This window comes from Rhamphochromis sp. 'chilingali', assembly GCF_963969265.1.
Source record: "Rhamphochromis sp. 'chilingali' genome assembly, chromosome: 2".
Lineage (NCBI taxonomy): Eukaryota > Metazoa > Chordata > Actinopteri > Cichliformes > Cichlidae > Rhamphochromis > Rhamphochromis sp. 'chilingali'.
Genome location: NC_137930.1, coordinates 34,273,807 through 34,297,874, shown reverse-complemented (window position 1 = coordinate 34,297,874; position 24,068 = coordinate 34,273,807). Strand labels below are relative to the sequence as shown.

General features: G+C 40.9%; 1 protein-coding gene across 10 annotated transcripts in view; it reads right to left on the bottom strand.

Annotated features, from left to right (window-relative positions):
- The window catches only part of grin1a (glutamate receptor, ionotropic, N-methyl D-aspartate 1a), a 38,970-nt gene that overhangs the window by 6,927 nt on the left and 7,975 nt on the right, over nt 1-24,068 (bottom strand). For 7 of the 10 annotated variants that reach the window (XM_080874489.1, XM_080874491.1, XM_080874492.1 and 4 more), the window contains 18 exons: nt 23,822-23,956; nt 22,525-22,701; nt 17,600-17,662; nt 16,745-16,842; nt 15,125-15,246; nt 13,959-14,133; nt 12,926-13,070; nt 11,354-11,440; nt 10,869-11,004; nt 10,405-10,532; nt 7,972-8,136; nt 6,430-6,548; nt 5,972-6,084; nt 5,283-5,431; nt 5,039-5,196; nt 4,325-4,486; nt 3,888-3,997; nt 3,375-3,520 (listed from right to left, as the gene is read on the bottom strand). In XM_080874489.1, the coding sequence (XP_080730615.1) occupies nt 3,375-3,520; nt 3,888-3,997; nt 4,325-4,486; nt 5,039-5,196; nt 5,283-5,431; nt 5,972-6,084; nt 6,430-6,548; nt 7,972-8,136; nt 10,405-10,532; nt 10,869-11,004; nt 11,354-11,440; nt 12,926-13,070; nt 13,959-14,133; nt 15,125-15,246; nt 16,745-16,842; nt 17,600-17,662; nt 22,525-22,701; nt 23,822-23,956 (2,388 nt within the window). The remainder of the gene's footprint in view (nt 1-3,374; nt 3,521-3,887; nt 3,998-4,324; nt 4,487-5,038; nt 5,197-5,282; nt 5,432-5,971; nt 6,085-6,429; nt 6,549-7,971; nt 8,137-10,404; nt 10,533-10,868; nt 11,005-11,353; nt 11,441-12,925; nt 13,071-13,958; nt 14,134-15,124; nt 15,247-16,744; nt 16,843-17,599; nt 17,663-22,524; nt 22,702-23,821; nt 23,957-24,068) is intronic. The other 3 variants (XM_080874488.1, XM_080874496.1, XM_080874490.1) reach the window with 1 other exon arrangement.

The window sequence follows — 24,068 nt, the reverse complement described above, 5'->3', positions numbered from 1 at the left end:
GTGACGTCAGGTGTTCGTTTAATCTTTACTTTCCCCTTTTCTTACACATGTTAGACTGCAGGAGTGAAGCCCGGCCATCCAGAGCCCTGATGAGGCGCTGCGTGTGCACAGTCCCGGCCATGCAGGGCATGCTGGACCATCAGATGAAGAGCGGCATGGGACTTGCACCGTGTACATCGGCTGCGTGTTTCCCGTTGGAAACAGATGTGAGCTGTCATAGTCCAGCATCATTATACAACATCACTGTTATCGTCACGCAGCAGACTTTCTGACGCTTTGTTTTCATCCCAAACTATCATCAGGTTCAATCTGGTTCAGACAGTGCACTTCTAAGTAACATCTGTTTGAAAAGACAGATGTAGAAGCCACATGTGTAGTCTCTTAGTAATGGAACACAATGTAACTTTTTTATAATATAAATGTTCACATTGTAGCTACATTGTCCACCTCTAAAAAAGAGAACAGAGAGAGTGGATCAGCAGCAGCCTTTCACTAACCCTAACCCTGCCCCAGTCCTAATGTAACTGACAGCTTTTATTAAAGATGAAGATGAGTTATTACTTACACACCCTACATAAATTATAGCAATCGTTGCACTCGAGTGGTCGCACCCTTAGGCGATTTATTCACAGTCAGCTATGGTAAAGTGACAGATAGATGACTGTGTAACACGTATACTTATTAATTGTGTTTGCTATTTAGGTTATTTCTTTATCGGTTTGGCTTAATTCTTTTCCCCTCCAACCAACATACTTTGAAAGGCACAACTACTTTTACTTTAAAGTCATACTGGTTCTGTTTATACTAAGATTTTCTTTCTATAAATTGAATAATGGAATAAGCGGACACTTCGGCCCATTACTATATATCATGCCTTTATTTAAAAGGGACAGTTAAGCCTTAATATCATTTAGGCACCATCGGCAACCAAATAAAAAGCTCTCACACACAAAAATGCATGTGCATTAGCTAAATTAGGTAAAAGTAGGAAATGCCCCAGTAAACTAGCATTTCTCATTATAGAACTCAAAAAACTAAAAATAAATTTTACTCCAAAGACCCTTTACTCACTCATCATGTATGTTGCTACAGCTTTTAAAGTTTTACAATCCTGGGCAACCTACACACATGCACTTTTCTTTCTTAGTAAAAGTCTGCAAAACCAATGCCATGGTGGCGTGACACCTAATGAACTTCTTGTTTGAGAGCTTTTAGCTTTTAAAAATAACTGGGTGCAGAGATAATGCAAAGGTGGCAACTAGTGAGGATTTTACTTTGTGAACAGATTTACTCAGAAGTGCACTTTCTCTGAAGTTAAACCTCTGTTTGAAGGCATTTGGGTGCACAGTCCTGCACATTGCTTTGCATAATACAACCTGAGGCATTTAAAAGCACATAATAACAAAAAACACACATGGAAGCAGTCGAAACGATGCCAGTAATGGGTATCGAGGTTTTAGTGATTGCTGTACTAGAGAAGGAAGAGGCCACATAAACTGTGATCTTAGATTGAGTTTGTACCCTGGAAAACCAAGCTATCATTTTTAATTTCAGAAATTTAGATCACTGTGAGTAATCAAATCAGCGTACCTAAACAGTGTGAATAAGATCCTGAATAATTTTCATGCAAAGCAGATTTGATTAGCCTTACTTCATGGGTCCTCTCAGCGCTTCTTGCGTAAGGCGCCATTGTAATAGCTATAGTTAGAGCAATGTGTGTCTAGCAATTTTAGCTTTTGGGCCCAGAGTGATGGTGAATGAGCAAGATGAGCAAGCATGAGCCATCTTTGTTTAGTGATGCAGAGAAATTGGCATGATCATCACTGACATGGATATAAATTACATTAGTCTGCGGGCAGTTTAGTGTGTCCCTCTCCTTTCTCAGTGACGCCCCCCTGCATGCATTCATCTGCTGTATGCGCCTACATCTATATGTACAGCTATATGAGGACACATACGACAGTTACATACAGCTATCAGTTTGATGGTAGACACTTTTAGAAGGACATTGATTTGCTGACAGGCACTTGTGATAATTATACTGTACCTTCCTCCAGCCCTGCTGTCTCATTTCACTTGGTTCAAGAGAGACACAGCAGACAAACTGCCACAGCCACATCACAGACTCAGGCTGTGATTGGCCATCAAATGTGGAAACCCTGTACCTTCAAAGCAGCACTGATTGCATCAGAGTGCAGGGGAAATCATGTTCTTCACTGGCTGAGCAAAGGAACTTATCGCTTGATTATAGCTCAGATGGTCAGTTCATTCAAAAAAAACAAAAAACAAAAATGTTCATAGTGGTATCTGGCCATGAAAATGACTTTAAACTGCAAAGAAGTTCCATTTATTGTTTTTTTTTAATTACGTGAATGTTTCTGAAAACCCCTGAAAATGAATCTAAGTTAGCTGTATAGTTAGATACCACTAGAGCAAGTATGAAAATAAGGACTTATAAAATTATATTTGAGTGAACTGAGCCTTTAGATTGATGCCTGTTCAGGCAATGTTGCACGAAGCCTTTGCCATGCGAGATTTTAAGTTCTTGCTTGGTGTCTGCATCATGAACACTGCGGTGGATAAGGAGACACACTGTGCGCTGCAGCATTGCACATTTCACTTATGCTGACAATTGTGGAACGATCACTGCCGTATGATTGTGCCAGGGCATTGATTTGACTCTTTATGCTCTATTTGTCTTATCAGCTTTTGGCTGCTGTTAGTTTTGCTGCCAGAGAGAAGGAAATCAATGGGGTCGCGAGCAAAATGCATCAACCTTAGAGTATTCATTGTCAATAATGTTTTTTCAATGTTTCTGGCAGGGAATTTGTTTTTTCTGCTGGATTTCCATGTACAAATCATATGACCTTATGAAGAATATAGCGCCACAGCAGCAGCTTAGAACTACTGGTTCATGCCATGGACGTGGGTAGTGGAGAGTTTTCATTTGGAGATTTATTGTGTGAGAGAATCTCTAATTATCTTATTGTTACGCCAAGAACGAGAGGTGACATGACGGTGGAAATGGCTCTACTACATACTAAAGAGGGAGTTCCAGCCACCGCTTGACTTCCAGAAGTCTCCTTACTATCCTGCAGGCACACACACAAGAGACACGGGTGCATTTGGCCTCAGGGAACTGTGTAAACCCACAGGGTGGCCACTCAGCATGCCTTACATTATATGTAGGCATCAGAGATCACTGTTTCTTGTATGGTGATCTGCTGGTTTGATCACTACTTAAAAAAACCCCCAAAGTTCTCAGATGGGTTGAGAAACAGAAATCAACCCTCATTCGAGGGAGGTTTTTCTGGCTCTCTTCCACCCCAGTTTTGACCCTTCCACCTTCAGTGGATGCAGGGTATCAATCCTACCTGCAAGTTCTTCCTCCAGACATTGACGGCCGCAAAGGCCAGCTGCATCTGCTTCCTGCGGGCGTCTTTATGGCGCTTATAGGCAATTTCAATGAAGATGAGGAAGATCCCTGCTGCTATTCCTCCAGCCACCAGCATGAATACCCCTGTGAAGGAGGGACACATGAACAGAAACAGAGCAGACACAGGGATGCGTGAGTTTCCTGTCTACATCTCCCCCGCTCCCACTAAGCATGAACGCATGGTCTGACTGTCATGCTCAGTGGTCGCCCTCCTTTCTCAACCAGCTCCTACTGACGACGACTGCTGCAAACTACACAATATTAATAGAGAACCACAACCGCACGAAATCACAGGACAAGATACTGTACGGCACACTACCCACAGAGCACCACGCTGACACTAAAACAACGATTTTGTAAAGGTATTGGACAAAAAAGGGCTACAGTACCTTACCACTGCAGTTTTTGTCCAATCACTTTTAACGCTTTCTCTACGCCATAAGGACCATACCTGCCATGTTTTCAAAGGTGAGTGTGGCTGGGGCATTGCTCCTTGAGTCACACTCCTGGTATCTCACCCAGGTTTTATCTAGGTCTTCCATGAAGCCGTTCTCATGAGAACTGCAGGGGGTTGGGGGTAGTGGGGAGAGAGGTAACAGAGTTAATGAATGCCGCAAATGACCGAATGTTTGAGCCGCTTACTCCCAGCTAGCAACACAGATGAAGCACAGACAGCTGTACAGACACGTGTACTGACAAACAGTGATACACTTGACAAGAGACAACCAGACAAACAGGGCAGGAAAGGGGAGATACAAAGATGTGACATAAGGCAATGTATTGGATGGCTATAAAGGGTCAATATGTGACCATGAAATCATATTGATAAGAAAAAAAAAAAGAAAAAAAAAAGGTCATACGAGTAATGCAGCTTCGGCTGGGACAGACCTGAGAATGGCCAGGGACACATTCTGTTTCCAGGGGCTGTCCTTGCGCATGCCTATGCCAAAGCCCGAACGGAAAAACAGCTCTCCCGTGGTCACCAGGTCGCACTTCTGCGAGGCTTCAAACTCCAGCACCGCAGAGTCCCAGATGAAAGCATGCAGCTTGCTGTGGGGGCAGGGGGAGGGAGGAGGAGGAGGAAGTGGGGAGGAAGGGGAAGGAGGGGAAGGAGGGGGTTACGGTGCAACAGTACAATGATTTACATACACATTTACGGCTCCCACCCTTCTCTCTCTCTCACACCACATCGTGTGTGTCAGTCAGCGTTTACCAGCAATCTCTACCGCTGCTTATGTCCCAAATGAAATCCAATGCCAGATGGGTGAGGGCGCGTCCCCCATTGGATTCCCCCAATCTCAAAGATGTTCGTCTGGGTACAACCTGAAAAAGGGGGCTCTTCGACTCAATGTTAGCTCAACCTCACACTGTTGTCAGTGCTGTTGACACGTCCACTCCTGCTGCTGTCCCTGGAAACCTGCCTTGGCTGGGCGATGGGCCTGAATCAGGGCGAATGTCGCAGTAAAGCCTACCACTTCCACCTGATCCGGAGGTCCATGTCCCTCCCCTAGAGTTAACTGGAATAGCCCTGGTCTACGTGCTTGATAGGTCGAACAGCCGGCCGACACGTACTCTGGTCGGCCCGGCCTGGCCGAGACTCACTTGTCACGCACGGCCTGGATAGCCTCGGCGGCACTCTCATAGTTGTGCTTCTCCATGTGGCGGTACATGGTGCTAAGCTCCACCTGCCGCCGGAAGTAGATATCCACTGAGCTTTGTTTCACTGTGGCGTAGATGAACTTGTCTGATGGGTTTCTCAGCTGCATAAAGAGACAAGGAAAAGCACAATCTGATAATATGATTGAAAAAAGGTAATGTGTAGTAATAAGCTCCTTGTTTCACATACCCGTGGGTCATTGATACCGGTGATGCGCTCCTCAGGCCGGTCCAACACCAGGAAGGCAGCCAGATTGGCAGTATAGGAAGCCACAATGATCATGGCAAAACCAGCCCACACCATGCCCAGGATTCTCGCTGAGAAGCTACGTGGTGCACCTGTGTGGTGAGTCCAAGTTTTGAGTTTTCATCTCAGTAACTAACCTGCTGACAATAAGCAATTAGAACAACATCGGGGACAGTATTTATTTCCACTGTATTCAAGATGGCGCAGCGACATGGTTTCTACAAACTGGCACCCAGTCCTATAGATTTTTAATGGTTTCATTTTAAGTTTATGAGGATAGATCAGTTTGTTTATGAGTACAAAATCTTAAAGAGAGGGCTCTCCTAAAGGGAGCCTTGCAAAAGTAGCTTTTTTATATACATATATAAAACTCATAAAATATCATGAAAAGGAAACACTTGACAGAAAATCAAATAAGATAACAAAACTGTTACAAGCTGTACCAGCTTTTCTTTTTTTTCTTTTTTCTTTGTCGTTTTCAAAGAAAAATATGACAGTAGCAGCTGGATATCTGGAGCCACACAGACACTTGATATCAATCCTTTTACAAATGCAAAACTGTTCAAAGACTAGAAGACATCATCCAGGAGCTCTGTGGGAAAGAGAAAATTCAACAACTGGGTATGACTCACCTTCTCCTATACCAGAGTTCAACAATACTCCCCAGGAGAACCACATGGCAGATGATAAGGTGAGGGCATCTTCTTCTTCTTCTTCACTATTTACTTTAAATCTTCCAAACGGGCTATGGGAAGAAATTGGGAGGGTTGCAGAAGATATAAAATGAGAAATGTCCAACAACTTGCTGAATGTGAAAAACCCAGTGATTCCCCAAAAAAGGGAGGAAAACTGAACATGAGTGGGCGAAGCAAGACAAAGTCCTCAGAAAGAAAACAGGGTGAAGACGGTGGCACAGAGCTGTGGGATGACTGGAACCAATCTTCACCTCTGTCTGCCTTGCTGTCCACATCGAGGGAAGATCTGCAGTGCTCAGGAGTCCATGTACACACACACACAAGCATGTACTTCACACACACAGTCGTTCATACACATATGGATACATGAATACACATACAGGCCCCCCTTGTACCTGAACCGGTCTAGTAGGTAAAGCATCACCGCCACCACATGCACCGAAAGACCCACCAGCAGCCACAGCGTGCTTTGGAACGGCTGCATAAACGAGTCCAGTGTACTGCGAGGAATTTCCTGAAAACAGATACAGGCAGTTGATTATCGATTGATAATGAATTCTTTTAGAATTTTATGGAACCATTGGTCTGGCTCATTGTCAGGTTTTACAGTCTTTTTACTGACAAAGACCCATGACCTTCCATATTGCACTGAAGTAGGATTCTAGCAAGAAAAAACTTATATGCTCATATGTTCTGTAACTGTGTGGTCTGTTAAATGTAAATTTTTTCAAAATGTACTATGGGTAAAAAAAATTTAGGTCTTTTTATGAGTAATGTGCAAAAGTCTTGAGCCATCCCTCATTTCTTTATATTCAGCTAGGAAAATGGGAAACATGTACAGATAAAAACAGAAGCAAAATCAGAAACTGTACAAATATTGTAAACTTCAAGTCAATATTTGCATGACTGCTTTGATAACTTTCTTGTACTTTCTTTAAGTAGTCTTCAGGAATAGTTCTTCAGGGTTATTGAAGGACATTCAACGCTTTTCTTTGGATGTTGGCTGCCTTTTGTTCTATTCTCTGTCAAAATGATCCTACACTGCTTCAGTGGATATGCTTTTGATGCATTGGCAGTGTGTTTGGGAAAATGAAGACACACTTTCGACATGCTAATGCATGATGAGTCAAAACCTGATGGTATTTTTCTGCATTCATAATTCGATTCCATCTTTGGCAAAATCCCCAACACCTCTGACTAAAATGCAGAGTGCAAAATGCAAGATCAAAAATAAAGGGTGTCTTTTACACAACAGTGCAGGTTATTATGCACTCACATACATCAAATAGGTTTAAACCTGGCAAATGAGATAAAATAAGTTTGACTGTTTCCATGCCTTTAACATTTTAACCAGTGTTATTTATATCTGAACACAGTTGTGTCTTTTTTACTGTTTCAGGCTCATTTCTGTGTCTGCGAAAATCTGCAAGGACAGAAAATGAGAACGCATTATCTTAACACTTGTTTGAGATGTGTAATCCATGGCTAATCCTTCCCAGATGGCATTCATTTCTTTCAAAGAAAGATGGTAGAGGGAATGGCTAACTGATACTGCATCACCTCATATTCCCTCTAGGTCTTTGTCCACTTAGAGATTTTAATAACCTATGGAAATTAAAGTTAACGGATCAAATCAATATTTTTCCAAACTGTCAGGGGTGATTTGATCTCCATCCACCACTTTAAATTGCAGCTACGTAGTTCTTTGTCGTGTTGTCATTAACCTGGTATACAAATAATATAGATGGTATCTTGAGACCACCTCTACTACCTTTTTCTGCCACAGCTGAGCAAATTGTATTAAAATGTATCTCTCTTGAAGCCATACAATCTCTGTCTCTGCTTCATTATATTTTTACATAAATGAACAGATGCACAAGTAAGCAATAGATGCATCTCCCCTAGTCATAGGTCTAAGTACCAAATATCCTGCTTACCTTTTTAACGAGGATAGTGAGGCCTTGATATTTAAAGGGTTTGGAGAACTCGATGTACTGGGCTCGCTCATTGTTTATAGTCAGCGGAGCTACAATCATGTCAGCCAGGCCTCCCAGGAGCTCGCCCATCATGCCGTTCCACTCCTTCTTGTTACTGTTGTTGACCTGGAGTCCCAAAATGGAAGGAGTTGAGAAAGTTGAGAATCTGAATCAGCTTTAGCCCTGCTGTTGTCTAGACCACAGATTTGCTTCAGGATTTAAGGATTTGGGTTAAACCAAGTAAACGTCAAAAATATAGAACAGCGTGTTCTTGCTTTGCCTAAAGAACAGAGTTTCAGGTTTCAGAAGGTTGCAGGTTTTCAGTTCAGCGTATCTAGTTTCTTCTCTTTTTGCTTTCTTGCAGTTCTTACGGCTTCTGCGACATGTTACAGCCTCACGCTCCCGTTTTGGGAAGGACTCAATTTCAAGAGATCATCCTTGTTTAATATGTGACAAATAAGAATTAATGCTCTAAAAATAAACATGCAATGATACATGAAATCTGCACTGAACATACTAGAATGGTAATAGGAGGTGATTAAATCTGTTTTATGTCCTTTCTAATTCAGGTCACCTATATACAGTGGATTGTGCTCTTGAGATTTGGGGGCTAAAGACCCATTAGAAGGGTGAATATTTTCACAGGGACACCTGAAAATCTTTGCACCAATTTCTTTTGTCACAAAAATAATACGGACAGGCATGAAGGACATAATATGACTTTTGTGTTGGTATAAAATGTGTTGGCCATTTTTAGACTTCTTAATATTAGAGCATAATTTTACAATTCATAGCAATGCATTTCACTACAGTTATTAAAAGCTTAGGAATATGTTGTATGATTGACTATTGCCTTTAAAAACAATGTGCATTACAGTACATACTTTATGAACAAACATATGCTCAGAGAGATGCCTGAAAAAGGCAAGAAACTACTGTTTTACCAAGTGCTATGCACTGTAGTATACATTTATAATTGTTGTGATTCTCAAATGGTTTATTATTGTATATTTTGAGGCTCTGTTCTTCCAAATGATGCATGATTTGACTCAAAATGGTGTGATTCCATTCAAAATGTCCTCAGGCTATAAAGTGTTATTAGCACACTAATTTATTTCCTTGTTGAACTGAAAAAAAAAGATTCCTAGATGGAAGTAAAATTGAGCATCATTTACAAGCATTTAACAGGAACAAAAGAAGATGCCCTTGGGTTATAAAAATGTAATGATTACATTTTCTATTGCACATCAGAATTAATAGACACATAAGTCGCACCTCATGTAGGCCTGTAGTAGCTTCATCTTAAATAAGCCAGTGCAGTTTAATAGTAACATTGCCGCTATTATTAAATAAGATAGCTTACATTTTTTTATATTATACAATAATATTTGCTGATAGCTCATTGTTAACATATTTCTATAGTATTGTAGTTGATGATTAGCAGATTCCCGGAAAAGTAATGCAATCTGTTGAGAATGTAAACAGAGAAACCAAAGACTGGACTGGTTACAAAGATAAGTCACAGGCTAGTTTCTGTGCACTCATGACGGTGTGCTGCTTGAGCAATACAAGGTTAGGTTATATATAGCTGATCCTAGCAGGGCATGTGTCCTATTTTATCTGCACAAAACCCAACTCTTTCCCAGGAGGGGTTCATAAAAAATGAACAAACCTTGCCAAAACAACAACCACAAAAAAAAATCTTCAGCACACAAGTGGTGGTATGTACAGTTTGTATGTGTTCCATTTTCATGGATCACAGAACAGATTTGGCAGCGGTGCAGTAAAAACACAATCTGGCAACAAGACAGCTACGACTCATATATAAGTGATCTGATCCAAAGATGGCAATCAATAAGAAAAAAAAGCAGCTGGAAAGCTGAAGGATGTGCAGCAGAAGGCTGGATCGCAGTAAAACAGCTGGACTCGAGTCAAAAATAAACATGATTAAATTTAAATGGCACTCTACTCCCTTTGTCTTCTGAATTATTTAGAAGACAGGACAGACAATGTGAGTCAAGTTCTCTGAGCCTGTGAAGTAAGTGTGACTCATAAAAAACGATTAACAAAAGCATTAAACGCCATCCAAAAAGACAAATACTCAAAACCATATTGAACCTGGTGACCTTGGAAGTGCTTGGTGGCTTGCAGGCCACTCTGCAACTGGTAGGCAACTACTCATCGGTAGTTGACAACTGGAAATTTGTATAATTTTGCTGCCTTGAGCTAATGATCTCCTTTTTAGATCTGAGTGATTTTTAAACACATTCATGTGGAACTACAGGAAAGTCCCAAAATAAAGGCATGCCACCAGATTTAAATGACTGCAGATGGAAAATATATTCTTCTTGTGAGCCAAAATACACCAACCATGGATCTTAATGTGAAACTCACCCGCTCCTGAGTTCCAAATTTTCCATCAGCCACCAGATGCACCTCATAGGTGAAGTTCATGGTCATAGCCAGCTTTATCAGGAGGTCAATACAAAATCCATAACAACACTGGGGTACGATTGGGCGTCCTGTAACGAAAACAGCAACATTTGGAAGTTATGCACAACCTGGTGGAAACTGGTTCATTTGTTGTTGGTTTCTTTTTGTTTTTGCTTTTTTGAATCCAAAGGCGGCGCATGTAGACTGCACAGAATGCATGACACACTGATACACTGCAGACAACCTCACACAGCCTCATTGCACACAGACCAGGTGTGTGCCAGCATCCCAACAATCACTCAGTCTGAATGGCTACATGCATACATATATAGATACCTGCTGCATATATATGTATGCATCTCCGGTGGATGTTTGGCGGGTGCGCTAGAAGCACAGTGATAATGTAAACGTCCCTGATGTGTTACCTGGGATGGTCTCATTGGGCCCAGTGCAGATAACCTTTTTAATTAAGACTCCATTTAATGTCATTTCCTCCTTGCAAGTACCGTCAGGCAGAGTGGGTTTCACATACACAAATGGCTCCTGGTGTATTGTCACTATCTACAACAGACGGGACAGAAAGCTGTTTATCACGGAGTTGGAGATGCATCTGCTTTAGGAGAAAAACATACATTACACATCACCAAAACATATAGATGTGCAAGGATGGACAGGTGAAAGTAAAAATAATAAACAAGGATACAGATGAGCTTCTCTCGAGGCCTAAGACAGAAGTGAAGAGATAAAAGTCACAGCAAATATGTCAGTTCTGCTTTAAGAACACAGATTAGCTTCCCTGCAAGAGAGAGATGTTAGCACACTGTCCAACACGAGTATTTCGGCTCAGGTCCGCAGTCTATCCGTGTAGACATGAGTGCCACATTGCAGCAGCAAAGTGAAGGTGTCTTACTTTTAGTCGAGTGGACATCTGGAAGCCCTGTGGTTTCTCAGTCTCTCCTCCGGGCCAGATAATCTTCCGCTGATTGTTCATTACCACCTGTAGCGATGCCACACACACATATACAGTATTATAGGTGAGTGCTGACAGAAGGCCTGCTGCTGATGAGGCTTCAGCACTGTGGGTGAGCATCACTAATGAGTCAGCTTTACATAACCACAGCTCAGCAGTTTATTTATTGCATCAACCTCTGACTTTTGTATGATACAGGGTTTCATGAAATTATTACTTTTCCACCTGTCGCCAAATAACTGAAGAGCTTAGAAGAGCTGATCCTTGCAGCCTTTATCGGCTGCCTGGCTGAGTTGAATATCCACCATTAGCTAAAATAGAGTGGGATGGAAACAAGGCTTATAAAACAGCTTCCATTTTACAGAAGGGTTGGATTAGCGGTAATGGGAAGTAAGTCACATGCTACACCTTAGTCTACTTGCTACAAACTGCAGGGATTTTCAAAGAACAAGCAGTAAAATTAGAATCAGAAACTGAATTTGTTACATTTAGTACACTCTGATTGGGCTTGGATTTGATTAAAACTGCACAACAGCTCTATTCTGGTGATATTAGTGAGGCTGGCATTCTCGCAGATGGATACATCGTTAGTGGACCAGAGCAGGATGGTGGTTTGGTGGTTAGCACCATTGACTCACAGCATGAAGGTCCTGAGCTTGAATGTGCCGCCTAGTGCCTTTCTAAATGGAGATTGTTCTCTATGGGTACTTGGCTTCTTCCTATAGTCCAGAGACATCCATGTTCGGTTAATTGACAACTCTAATATTGCCAAAAATGTGAATGGTTGCCTGTCTCTCTGTGTTAGCCCTGCAATAGACTGGTAACCTGCCTGTTGCCCTGTGACAGCTGGTGTAGGCTCCTGCTCACCCGTGAACCCGAACTGGATCAGTGGAAGATTGAAGAGTACATTTAGAGCCAAAACAAGGGCTGTGTTTGTTTAGTTTCCTCACTAAAGTTTAATAAAATGTACTAAAACCTTTATTTTCATGGTGAGTAAATGAGCAGCCAGCGCTAAAAAATGTACTTGGAAGTTTATTGTGTGCTTTGCAAAATGGTAAATGAGTGAAATATTTCCTCTTTATCGGTTTCTGTTGCATACTTGGGGTTCATGATTGGTTGTATTTCCCATTTCATGCAATGCAAGCAGGATTGAAAAAAAGAAAGACTGATTTTATAATCTTGCCACTTTCTCTTCTTGCCCTCATTGCATCCAGGAGTTCTGAATGACATTTGTGCTACATTTACCAATATTGTCATCATATGATGAGTAAAAGAATCTGAAATATCCCTCTAATAGAAAAGAGCATTTGTTGAACTGCCTTTTTTATGCAACGGCTCACAGATATGCGGAGTAGATGTACATTACCTGGTATGTGGTATAGATAGAAAACTGACTCCCACCCACCCACAATAAATAAAAAACAGATGATTCTGTATGTGGGCAAGACAAAATCCACACATGGTTTGTGAGTATAAAACAGGGAATGGACATCTGTAGGTGCCTTTGTGTACCTGCGTCCCATTGTATATGCCAACTTGGATGAGTCTGGACTTCTGATAGTTCAGTATACTGTAGTGGGCGTATTTTCTATCTCCGTCGTCATTGAACTCCACACGCCCTGTGAGACCCTCGGGATATTTAGATGACATCAGCACCCTGTGGCAAGCACATGAAAACTGTTATCTGTGTGAATCAGTGCAAATGTGCCCATGTAAGGCCATTGTGCATCATCTCATGTTAGTGTAACAGTGTATTTTATTGTAAATTGCTCAGTGTAGGGCTCTTAATTCAGTGCACGAAGCAAAAAATAAATAAAATTGATTCACCACATCTCTTGTTAACGAAAGGCAGAGCTGTGGTTGCTGAGTGCTGACAATACTTGCTGTTGCATTTGTTTGGAAGCAGCGCTTTATATTTTGTTATGCTGCCTCGAAGCTGCTCTAAGTGGGTCAGCTGAAACTCACTGGCTTCGTTTGGAAATAACAAATACAAGGTTTATGGTACATTCAGGAAAACCTGATAAATCTGATGAATCTGTTAAAACTGTCAACAATGGGGGGGAAATGACTGCAATGCAGCATACAACTTATTTATATTGCAGGCCTGTTTCAGTAATTAAACCTGAGCATGTCTAATATGTTTTTGCCCTTTATCACAATAATGGAAATTCTAACATATCTTAATTTTCCAATTATTTTTAATTGAGACATTTTTTATATGACATTTTCTGTCATATGTCTACACTGTTGTAATAATAGCTGCTCATATTAAAGATTTCTAATGAAGAAGCCACAGTATTTATGATTAAAACCTATTTAGTTTAAAAAAAAGTTTTTTTTAACTAAATAGGTTTGTATGGTATCCTAAAAGCCCCACCACCTGCTGTTCAAACCTTTTGTTTACAAAGGGAAAGCCAATCAGTTGTAATTTGCTTTAGATGGAAGTGGTAGAGGAGCCGAAACATTTGGGCCATATATTGTATAAGATTAAAAAAAGGATTATTTTAAAACCATGAAACATGCAAAGCTTCTGTGCCAAGCTTACCGTTTAAAAAGGGGTCCTGTTTTCCAAATGTTAGTGTTGCCCACACATCCCCTTGGAGGCTCTGTGATATTCTCCTTCTCAAATAGCTCCTGTATGGACTGAGCTACCACAGCCACTGCGTCATTGATGTGGGCAGACTCATTCTTCCCGTTGATGAGCTGGAGGCCGATTAGACCTGAGAGCATTCCAACAACATAAAGATAATCACCTTCCTGAGCAAGGCACACTCTCTCAGGAGCCTTTTGCAATGCGCAAAGTGGAAAAAAACTTATAGGGCCTCCAGTTTAAACATCCTGAAAAAAGGTCAGACATCAGCTGCTTGATCCAGCTCTGATCCACTGGGAGGGGTAAGTTCAATAAGAGTGTCTCATAAAAGACAGCAGAAATAAGTGGATCATTTTTCTGATGTTGTCACCGATGACCTTTTCGCAGCATGTGCAAGGAGTCCCTTGAAGTTGGATTTATATTTTTCAGCCCTTCTGGCAAAAGTTTGAGGACTCAGCACAGGCACACATATTATTTGTGTTCTCGCTAAACAAAAATACCACCAGGCCTACTTTTAAACCAAGCAACAATCCAACTTCAGCTAAGTTTTCTGATTGCAACCAGGTCCATCAGTCTTGCAGGCTCCTAAAAGAAGCTGCAGTGCAGGTGGAAGAGACTGGACACGGACAGGACAACAAATGCTCTGCGGGGATTGCTTGTGTTTGAGTGCCTGGGGGAGAAACGGTCGACATTTGTGACCAGAAAGTGATAAAATACCGTGACCTGTGAGACATGTGCAAAAATATCCACGAATACATACAAAAAGACTGTTGTGGCTTACCATTCTATCAGTTATCTGTTGCAAAACTCTCCCTTTATAATTCATTAGAGACCAGGATGTTAATATGGCAGATTAGCACAGTGAATTTAGCCTTGGATGAGCCAGGATACACACACATTTAAAGTAAAAACTGAGTGTACACACCACATTTAAACCTTTAAACAAAGAATGCTTAAACGTTTAAATGCTCAACACGAAACAAGCAGTAATACAAATAATCATGTAATAAACCCATCGATAAATGGTTAATCTTTCTAATCCTGTGTGTGTTATGCTCGGCCTCTTAGTAAAGCTGAGGTAAACTGGTGCATTCCCAGTGATCTAAGCTGGATGAACGTACCGTCTGGCGCCTCACTCAGGGCTTTACCCGACATCTCACGCTCGCCCACCAGCCACACGTAGCCGGAGCCCGTCATGTTGAGGAAACGGGCAGCCCTGTACACTGCGGCAGCGTCCTCCTCACTGGAATTTGTTAAAATTAAATCAATAAAAGACAATTGATTGTTTTAACCAGCAGATGATGCTGATCTGATATGCGAGTCTGTCGAGGCTTTCAAGTAACCAAAACAGGAGCAGTGACATGAATCACAAAAAATACTAAACAAAATCCAACCTGACGGCTTTTCCGAGCATTAGAAACAAAGTCAGCCATGATGATATAAAAGATTAATAATTTAAAGTTTTGACACTCATGGATTTTTAATTAAAAACTTTTCATTAAAAATAGATCATCGTGAGTCATTATAGGACAAAACCGAAGAAAATGTAATTGTTGCTTTTAAATTTTAAGGGTTTAGACAAAGTTTGTAATTCTGGTTTGTAATAAATATCTTTAGGTCATTTCCCCCTTAATCTAGCCAATAACTGTCTTCCAATCGTGTACATGTCGCATAGTAAATTGTTACGATACATTTAGCTGTAGCCCTGCGACAGACTGGCAACCTGTGAAGGGTGAACCCCACTTCATGCTCCATGACAGCTGCAATAGGCTCCAGTTCCCTCACAACCCTGAATTGAATAAGTGGAAGAAAATGGATGGATGGACACTTATGCAAGTTCATTTTCCTTGAAAACAGTATGAAGCTCTCTAGTCTGCACAGCATTTTATGATTTAGTCTGAAGAAATGGCTTTCTATTGATGAAGGTTTATCATTTCAGTTTTTTGTCATTTTTGGGGGGATATTTACGTCTTTATTTGATAGAATAGTGAAGAGTTAGAGAGGAAAATGGTGAAAGCAAAAGACCTGGAGTCACACTTGAAACCATGGTCACCTGTTCAACCACGTGAGCTAAACTGGTATCCCAGATTTTTTCAGAAATCATCATATCATCCCGGGCAGCCAATTATGAAAGCTAAAAAAGGCCCCAAAACACACAACTCTGTACTGCAGAGAATCCTCTGCTTTATATTCTTAAAATCCCCAAAACATAATTTCATATAAGGGAGACACGTTTATCATAAAGTTGCTAAACACACAAGATCTTTACATATTTGTAACTTGATGACAAAAAACCCTAAGGCTGACTTTACCCACATTTTAATTTAAAAGAAAAAACCCACTCATATTTTAGATATTGCATTCACTTTTACAATATTTACTTCAAGCTATATTATTCTTATACTGAGTGAAATGACAAAAACTGATGTCAGGCTTTGGACACATTGATGCCCTGTGTCAGAATCCATCACTATCAATCGTGTATGATTACTTACATCAAAAAGAAATCTAAGTGTATATTCTATTCATAGACACATTTCTATGAAAATACAATACATTTGAATTATTTTCCTCTGAAATGCAGAAATGTAAGTACAAGTAAATACAAAGCTCAATATAGAGCTGCAGGACTTCTACAACTTTCCATATTAGTGCAGCCGAAACCTTTGAAGCACTCTCCAGAAGGTCTATAAATATATGTATGTTATTTATTTAAAAAATAAATAAATAAAACACCTCACCTGGCGGACAGGATGATGACTCGGGCCTCCAGCTCTTTCGCCTCCAGCAGCAGAGCAGTTAAGTTAGTCTCCTGGCTGAACTGGAGGACTTTCTCTGCCTGTGATTGGGGCATAAGGAAGGTCAAGCCAGCTACTTTCCCCTACCTCAGACACCATGCTGCCTCTTTACCTTGTTGGTTTGAGCTTGGCCGATTTTGTTTGAAAACGAGAGACAGAGATATAAAAAGGAAAGCGATCCAGGGGAACCGGCTGAACTAAAAAAATAAAAAAAGCTTGAAGGGAAAAAAAACTTTTGCATTTGTTCGCATGCAAACTGAGGGTTATCAAGGCTCCAAAGAAGGACGTGCATGTGTTAGGTAGGGGGAAAGAAGAAGGTCAATGCAACCAGTAACTAAAAACAGGTGAAGGGGGGTGAGAGGGACGTTTTCCCCCAACAAAAAAACTGCTGAAAACTGGGGAAGTGCTACAGAACAGGAGGAAGTAGCATCTGGGAAACGGTTTTGTCCCACACTACCGGTTCTCCACAAAGGAATGGAGTTGCAAACTTTTTTTGTGTGTGTGAGTGTGTGTGTTCTGAGTACATGCATTCCTTTACTGAAGGAAAAAATGAAAAATGATAAAAGCGAGGCGCTGGCCACTGATTTTTTTTTTATGTTAAAAAATTATAGATTTTTTTTCACAACAAAATCATTCTTCATTTAAATCATAGGGAAATGTCTCAAAGTAAAAATTAAAGAAAACACGTGCTACCAAGAGAGGGACATTTCTGGGTCGGCTGGTGACTGGTTTGGTCTGGTTTCTAGTTGCTACGTTTGGAAAGTTGGTGGGCGGCGTGCATTGACCATGCAAATATACCTTAGGTCCTCGCTTGTTGTCATAGGACAGTTGGTCGAGGTTTTCATAGTTCCTTTTTTTATTCTGATGAGTAATGTGCACAGAGAAAATATGCAGACACAGAAAAATATTATAAACAGTTGAAAATGGAGGGCAGTAAAGCATTCCAACAAATCTCCACTTTTCTGCTTCAAATTGGGATCTTTAACAGTGGGGCTTGCAAAAACATCAGAGATGACCACTTGCAATCATGCTGAGATTATGTCCTCTTATTAAAAACAGATATTAAGTATATACAGCATTTACATGTACTGTGCATGTGATGCATCAATTATTAGTGATAATCCAGCCGCATAGGCAAACATAAGTGTCAAGGAGAGTGATCAGATTTCCAGCACGCCTTAAAAATCAGCTCTATGTGATCACTTTTTTGGCCTCTTAACAAAAACACAAAGAGCTCATTAAATTTTTCGCAGTATGGCGCACTTGCAAAAGAAACTGCTACTCCACAAAACCATCTGCTCATTCAACATCATCTTCAGAAGCTCGTTCTATACTTAGCATCCTCAGACACAATCATTAAAAGCTTGGCTGCAGTTTGCAAGCAGTAACAGCAGTAATTCAACATCAACTGCTAACACGCAGTCATTTTTTACCCCGTAAAAATCCAGCAAATCCGGAAAACTTCTGTCCCAACTTGGCACTATACAGACTAATTCTCGGCAGTCTTTGAGGGTGACTGTCTAAACTGGGAATGTTAGAAAAATAAAAATATAGCACTCAATAAAAGTGTCTGACTTTGTAGCAAGCTCTTGTTTTCAAAATTTATTGCACAAAGGAAACAAAGGTTTCCCACAGAGCTGAATCAGAGTTAATAAAGTGTGAGTGGTGGTGCTGTAGGGCAGGTCCAGAAAGCTCTTGGTCTACAAATTAAGTAATAAATCTTCACAAAAAACATTCACATTCCATCTGCAGCATTTTGTTTTTTGTGGCATTTTCAGCTTGATTGACACCTAAAGCATGTAGCACAGTACTAACAAAAATAATGTGTTGTGAAAGCGAGACAGAGCAATCCGATAGGGGATTCCTATGCACGTTTAATTACATTCAGGCTATCTAACACTTGAGGTGTCACCATTTCAGACTCTGGTCCTGTTCTGTATCCTGCGAGAGGAGCCACTTGGGAGTCCAGGCTGAGTTTAGAAGCCATTTTGCAGTAAAATAGCAAACTGCGTGTTTCTGCATCACAGGGTTTCTTTCACAGCTGCCTGGATTCAGAGCTCACACCTCAGTGCACTCTGGTCCGCACTCCCCCGTTTGCAAAGTTCAGGCTGACTGTGCATCAATGCACTATTCAGCAAACTGACAACAGATGCTGCCTAGTAAATCTTTTATTCACATAAACAAACAAACAAACAAATGTTAAACACCTCTGTGTGGATGCTGTTGTGTTCCAAAAGAATAAAAAGCCCATAAAAAAATTATCATATATGATATAGATATGAGAACTGTTGGATGCTAATGGGAGAATAAGAACAAAAAACAAAGGAAAAGAATGTTTCTATTTTATAAAAACAACACATAGATGTTTCTCCAGCCACTTCATTGCATAGACCTGTTCAACAGCAAATATTTACCCAGCCAGTCATCAAGAAACTCCATTTAGGCATCTAAACATGGTCAAGATGACCCACTGAAGTTCAAACTGAGCATCAGAACGAGGAAGAAATGAGTGTTTCAGAAACTGCTGACCTACTGAGATTTTACCGCCCAACCATTTCTAACAAAGAGCAAATATCCAGTGAGCAGCAGTTTTCTGGGGGCTTATGCCTTTTTAATGTCTGAGGTCAGAGAGGAATGGCCAGACTGCTTCAAGCTAATAAGAAGGAAACAGTAACTCAAACAATCGCTTATTACAACCAAGCTATACAGACGAGCATCAAGAAAGCGAATCAAATGTGTTGCCTGGTCTGGAGTCTCGATTTCTGCTGCTACATTCAGGTGGTAGGGTCTGAATTTGGCATAAAGAACATGGAAGCATGGATCCATCCTGCCTTGTGTCAAAGGCTCAGACTGACAGTGGTGGTATAATGATTTGGGCATATTTCCAACACCTTGTTGAATCTATGTCATGAAGAATTTAGGCAGTTCTGAAGAACAAAAGGGGTTCAAACCATTACTAGTAAGTTGTTCCTTATAAAAAACTCAAAGGAGCTGCCTGCAACAATCAGCATCAAGGTGAATTGTGGTATTCACTGGCCACTTTGTTAGGTTCTATGTGATAAAGTGGCCAGTGAGTGTATATAAATTGTATTTTTGCAAAAGAATCTTCTACCTAATATTTGGAATATCTGGAATTATCATCAGTGGTGACAGATCACTAAATTTATTTCAAAGTAATGTTACAAAAGTGTCCCAGAAACCTTACGGTAATGGTGTTTGATCTTCAGCTCCTGGCAGTGGCATTTCTCTCTGTATCCTATCAACTATAAAGGCAAAAATCGAGTTGGAAATTTATCATAAACTGAGAATTTTTTGCATCTAATTCAAGTAGAAACCCTCTCTGAAGCCTTCCAGAAAAAAAGGACTTTGTCTTTATCCCCTGAGTTTTTCTGAGCACTCTATTTTTGTATCTGCAGCCAGGCATTAATATTTCACTTTGTGTTGGCCACATTTGCTCTCTGGCTAAGTCCACTGTGTCCAGCGCCTTTTCACTGGTGGTGACAGCCCCCCTGTGACTGTGTGACCTCGCTAAAGACTTACCACGGAGATAAAAATACTCCATCTTGCCTGTCACTGAGTTTATGCAGCACAACAAGGTGATTAGCAAGAGCAACATTTCTCAGTTTTAATTAGAGCGTGGTCTACCTGAGACAAAATGAAATCCTTCAGCATCACCTAAAGCATTTGGAGATATGACATCCAGACAAATCTATAAAGAAAAAGCTGGTTTGGTAGTGAAAAAGATTTTTTTATCATGATTATTTTGTTAAGTGACACACGGGATGTCAGAGCCGAGGGGAAAGTGAGCTGAGCAGCTGCTCTCTGACATTTCTTTTCTCGTCATTTAAGAGTATGAAGGTTACACTCCCGGATTTTGTCACACTGCCAAGCGTAAAACCCCAACTGTCCTGTCAGCTGGGGACCAAGTTTTGATTCTTCTTTTGTGACATTTTATGAAAATCATGTTGCATTTTAAGATATTAAGGCTTCTGTTGTTTAATATTTTCTCAGCATAGCCAGAACTACATCAGCGTGCCTTTTAAAGCTTTCCAACTTCTCCACATGCGTGTGGCTCTAAGCCTCTTGCATATTTCTTCCTATTTAATGCTTCATTTAAGAAAGAAAAGCTGCAGTAATTTAGTGGAAGAGCTGGAATCTGTAGTGTTGAGAAAATGTTAGTCCAGATTAACCATTTGTTCACGGCTATTTTCAGCTATGGATTAACAGGCATTACCCAGTAGTGTATAGATGAGTGTATGTTGGACTGACTCAAAACAAACTATAGAGGATTTGCTCGTGGTAATGAAGGATGATGCCAGTGTGACAGCAGGATTCGTTAATTTTTTATGGTTTATCGACAGCAGCTGAGCGCTACGGCACAGCTGAAAGACATACATCAGCCTTTGGATATGGCGAAAACAGTCATTAGCAGTATACAGGACTTGTCTTATGCTGCTCTGCACTGGTTTCAGTGTAATTATCTCTGCATGTTTTTGGAAAGATTCTCAAACAAATCCTTCTCAGGGCCCAGAAACTCTCAAACTGGCACTGCAGTGAGGACTAAATATATTCATAATTACCGGTAGAGGCTCTCATCAGCAGAGAGAGTCGCTGCCACTTCGCTCAGCTTTATGGGACTGAATGAGCTGAATGCACAGATGGGTTCATTCTGAGATCCAAACGAAGACTTTGCACTTGCACAGGCTTTTAATATACAAATTTATCTTTTCCAGTGCAGGATGTGAGTCACATCTCCACCATCTGACTGTCACTGGTTATGGTTCAAAGTGCGCAGCTGCAGTTTCACAATCGAGAGTGTTTTTTTTCCGATTGGTGTCTGACGCCGATCCCGCTCGCTTCATTTAAGCAGCTTTGCTTTAACCGTAGCTGCCTTCTGCAAAATTGCCTCGGGTGTGTGTCATACCCAGTGTCTCTTCATCTTCTGATTTAATTAAGTCTCCGAATCAGGACTCATTTCACTCTGCCACACAATTACAGCAAAAGAGCCCCAGAGAGGGACAAGCAACGCAGAGTACAAAGAGAAAATGCATCGCAACGTGATTTCATCTTATTAAATGGATGAAATAGATGCAGTTGTTTTGTTTTTTTCTTCATCTTTCTAGCCATCTAACTCTCTTTGCCCCAAAGGGCACACATCATCACAGTCTCAAGTCTGTTTTGGCTCAAAGATCAGCATTTCACTGACCCATATACACAGCCCAGAGCAATACTTAAAATGGAAGCATCAGCGCTAAAAAGAAAAAAATAAATCCTCTTATCTTCCAAACATGAAGTAGCAGGTTGCAATAAAGGAAAGCCCTCTGTGTGCAGTAACAAAGCCTGCAAAGAAACACCTGACTCCAGTGAAACAGTTAAATCTGTGATGGTTTGCAAAGCCCCATGTTAAATTCCACTATTTGGCTCCCAATGTGGAAAGACACTGGATAATTTGGACTATGGAGAAAAGCAAAGTGAAGATGAGCAAATAAACATACAAACTTTTGTAAGATTAGACCACATTAAACGCTGGTAATGTCTCTAGGAATGTTAGCCAATGTTTACACAATGGTGAGAAAGAGATGTGGCCACACAACAGAAAGGAAAACAGTCACATACATAGAAGACCTTTGAGGTTTAAAAGCCTTAAACACTCGCACGCTCATGCTCATACACTCGAGGGGACGGGGGAGGAGGCTAGGAGGCCGGGAGCCAGAGCATCTCACCTTTGTTTCTCTTTCCTCCAAGAGGGTCTCGAGCCTCTTTTGAGCAGCCCGGCCCTCGTGGTCGTCGCTCACTATCAGGATGATGTGGTTCCAGTTGAACTCGCGCATTAGGTCGAACCACACGTGCGCCTGGTGAGAGTAGGGAGGGACTGTCCGCAGAAAGGACAGGTGGATACTCTGAGGAGCATTGAGCAGAAAATAAGGTGATCAGCAAAGATGCATGATTAGTTTTTTAAAATCTGTTTGTTATCAAGTGGAAATAATATTAAATCATATTCTGACAACTTGATAATTATCCCGTGTGCACAAGATAAAAAAAAAATGTATCATGTAGAACTACATAACAGCTAAATTTCCAATGGTCTCATTGATTGCAACATAAGACTGTAAGTATACACAGTGTACCCAAAAGTAATCCAGTATGCAGTGGACATGCGCTGCATCCCCAAAATTCTCCTCTTTTGAAGAATATCAATAAAGGAAGTAATTAGCCACTTGGGAAAAAGAGGATCTCTGAGACTGAGTGGAGTCTGAAGTTACTACTATGTTCTGGCTGAGAGTCCAGAGTCTGCACCAGGAGTTTTAAACAAATAAATACTTTTTTTTAAAAGTAGGGGCACAAATAAAAGTGAAGAGCCTTAGCCATCAAAATAAAGACTTGAATGCAAAAACAGGATTATTTGAAGATGCTGCAAGTCTCTACATCTGGATAGCTTTAATTGAGTGTCCACATACTTTTGGTGATCTGGGATATGGTTTTGTATGCTGTTCATTTTAGCTGCTCAATCTGTTCTAGACAAATCATGCACCACATATTTAAGATGTTTTGTGGCAGTGAACAAAAGCAAACACAATGGATAAATATCATGTACAACAATATGGAATCCCTTTCCTTGATCTTCCTTCCTCACATCTCCCCCAGGCCTATCTAAATCTCTGAATTGAATGCCTCTCATTTCCCTTATTTTGGGAGATTATGGACTGTGTCACTTTAAACACTCAATTCATGTCTTTGGCATTTATGTGATTGCTTTAGTTTCATTTTGGTTGCTTGTGCTTCTTAAAAACACAAGTCAGGTCAGAGGCATTATTAATGATGCTCTTTCAAATTTCAGCTGGAAACCCATTTAATCACAGCTCCCCTAATGGACACTGATGGGACGTTTAATCTAGGAAGCCTCTGAAGATGCCCCAGGGGAGCTTCTTATTCCTCCACTCTGTGTTCACGCTCTTCCTGTTGTTCCTGTTTCCCTCTTTCTCTCTGTCTCCTTTTACATCTCTCACATCCATCACTCACCTTGTCTGAGTAGATGGACATGCGGGTGGTGAGCCCCACCACAGGGATGCGGTAGAAGCCTGCCGTGTAAGAGACAGGCGTCGGGGTTAGGTGGTCATTGGACTGGGGAGGGTGACTCACCAGGATAGCATAGACCTGCAGAGATACAGAAGAAGGACCCTTTGTCATTTTGACACTGCCATTAAGATAAAATGTTAAGACCACTCATCCTACTCCGATAGATGTTGGGGGCAGCAGTTTCTATCTT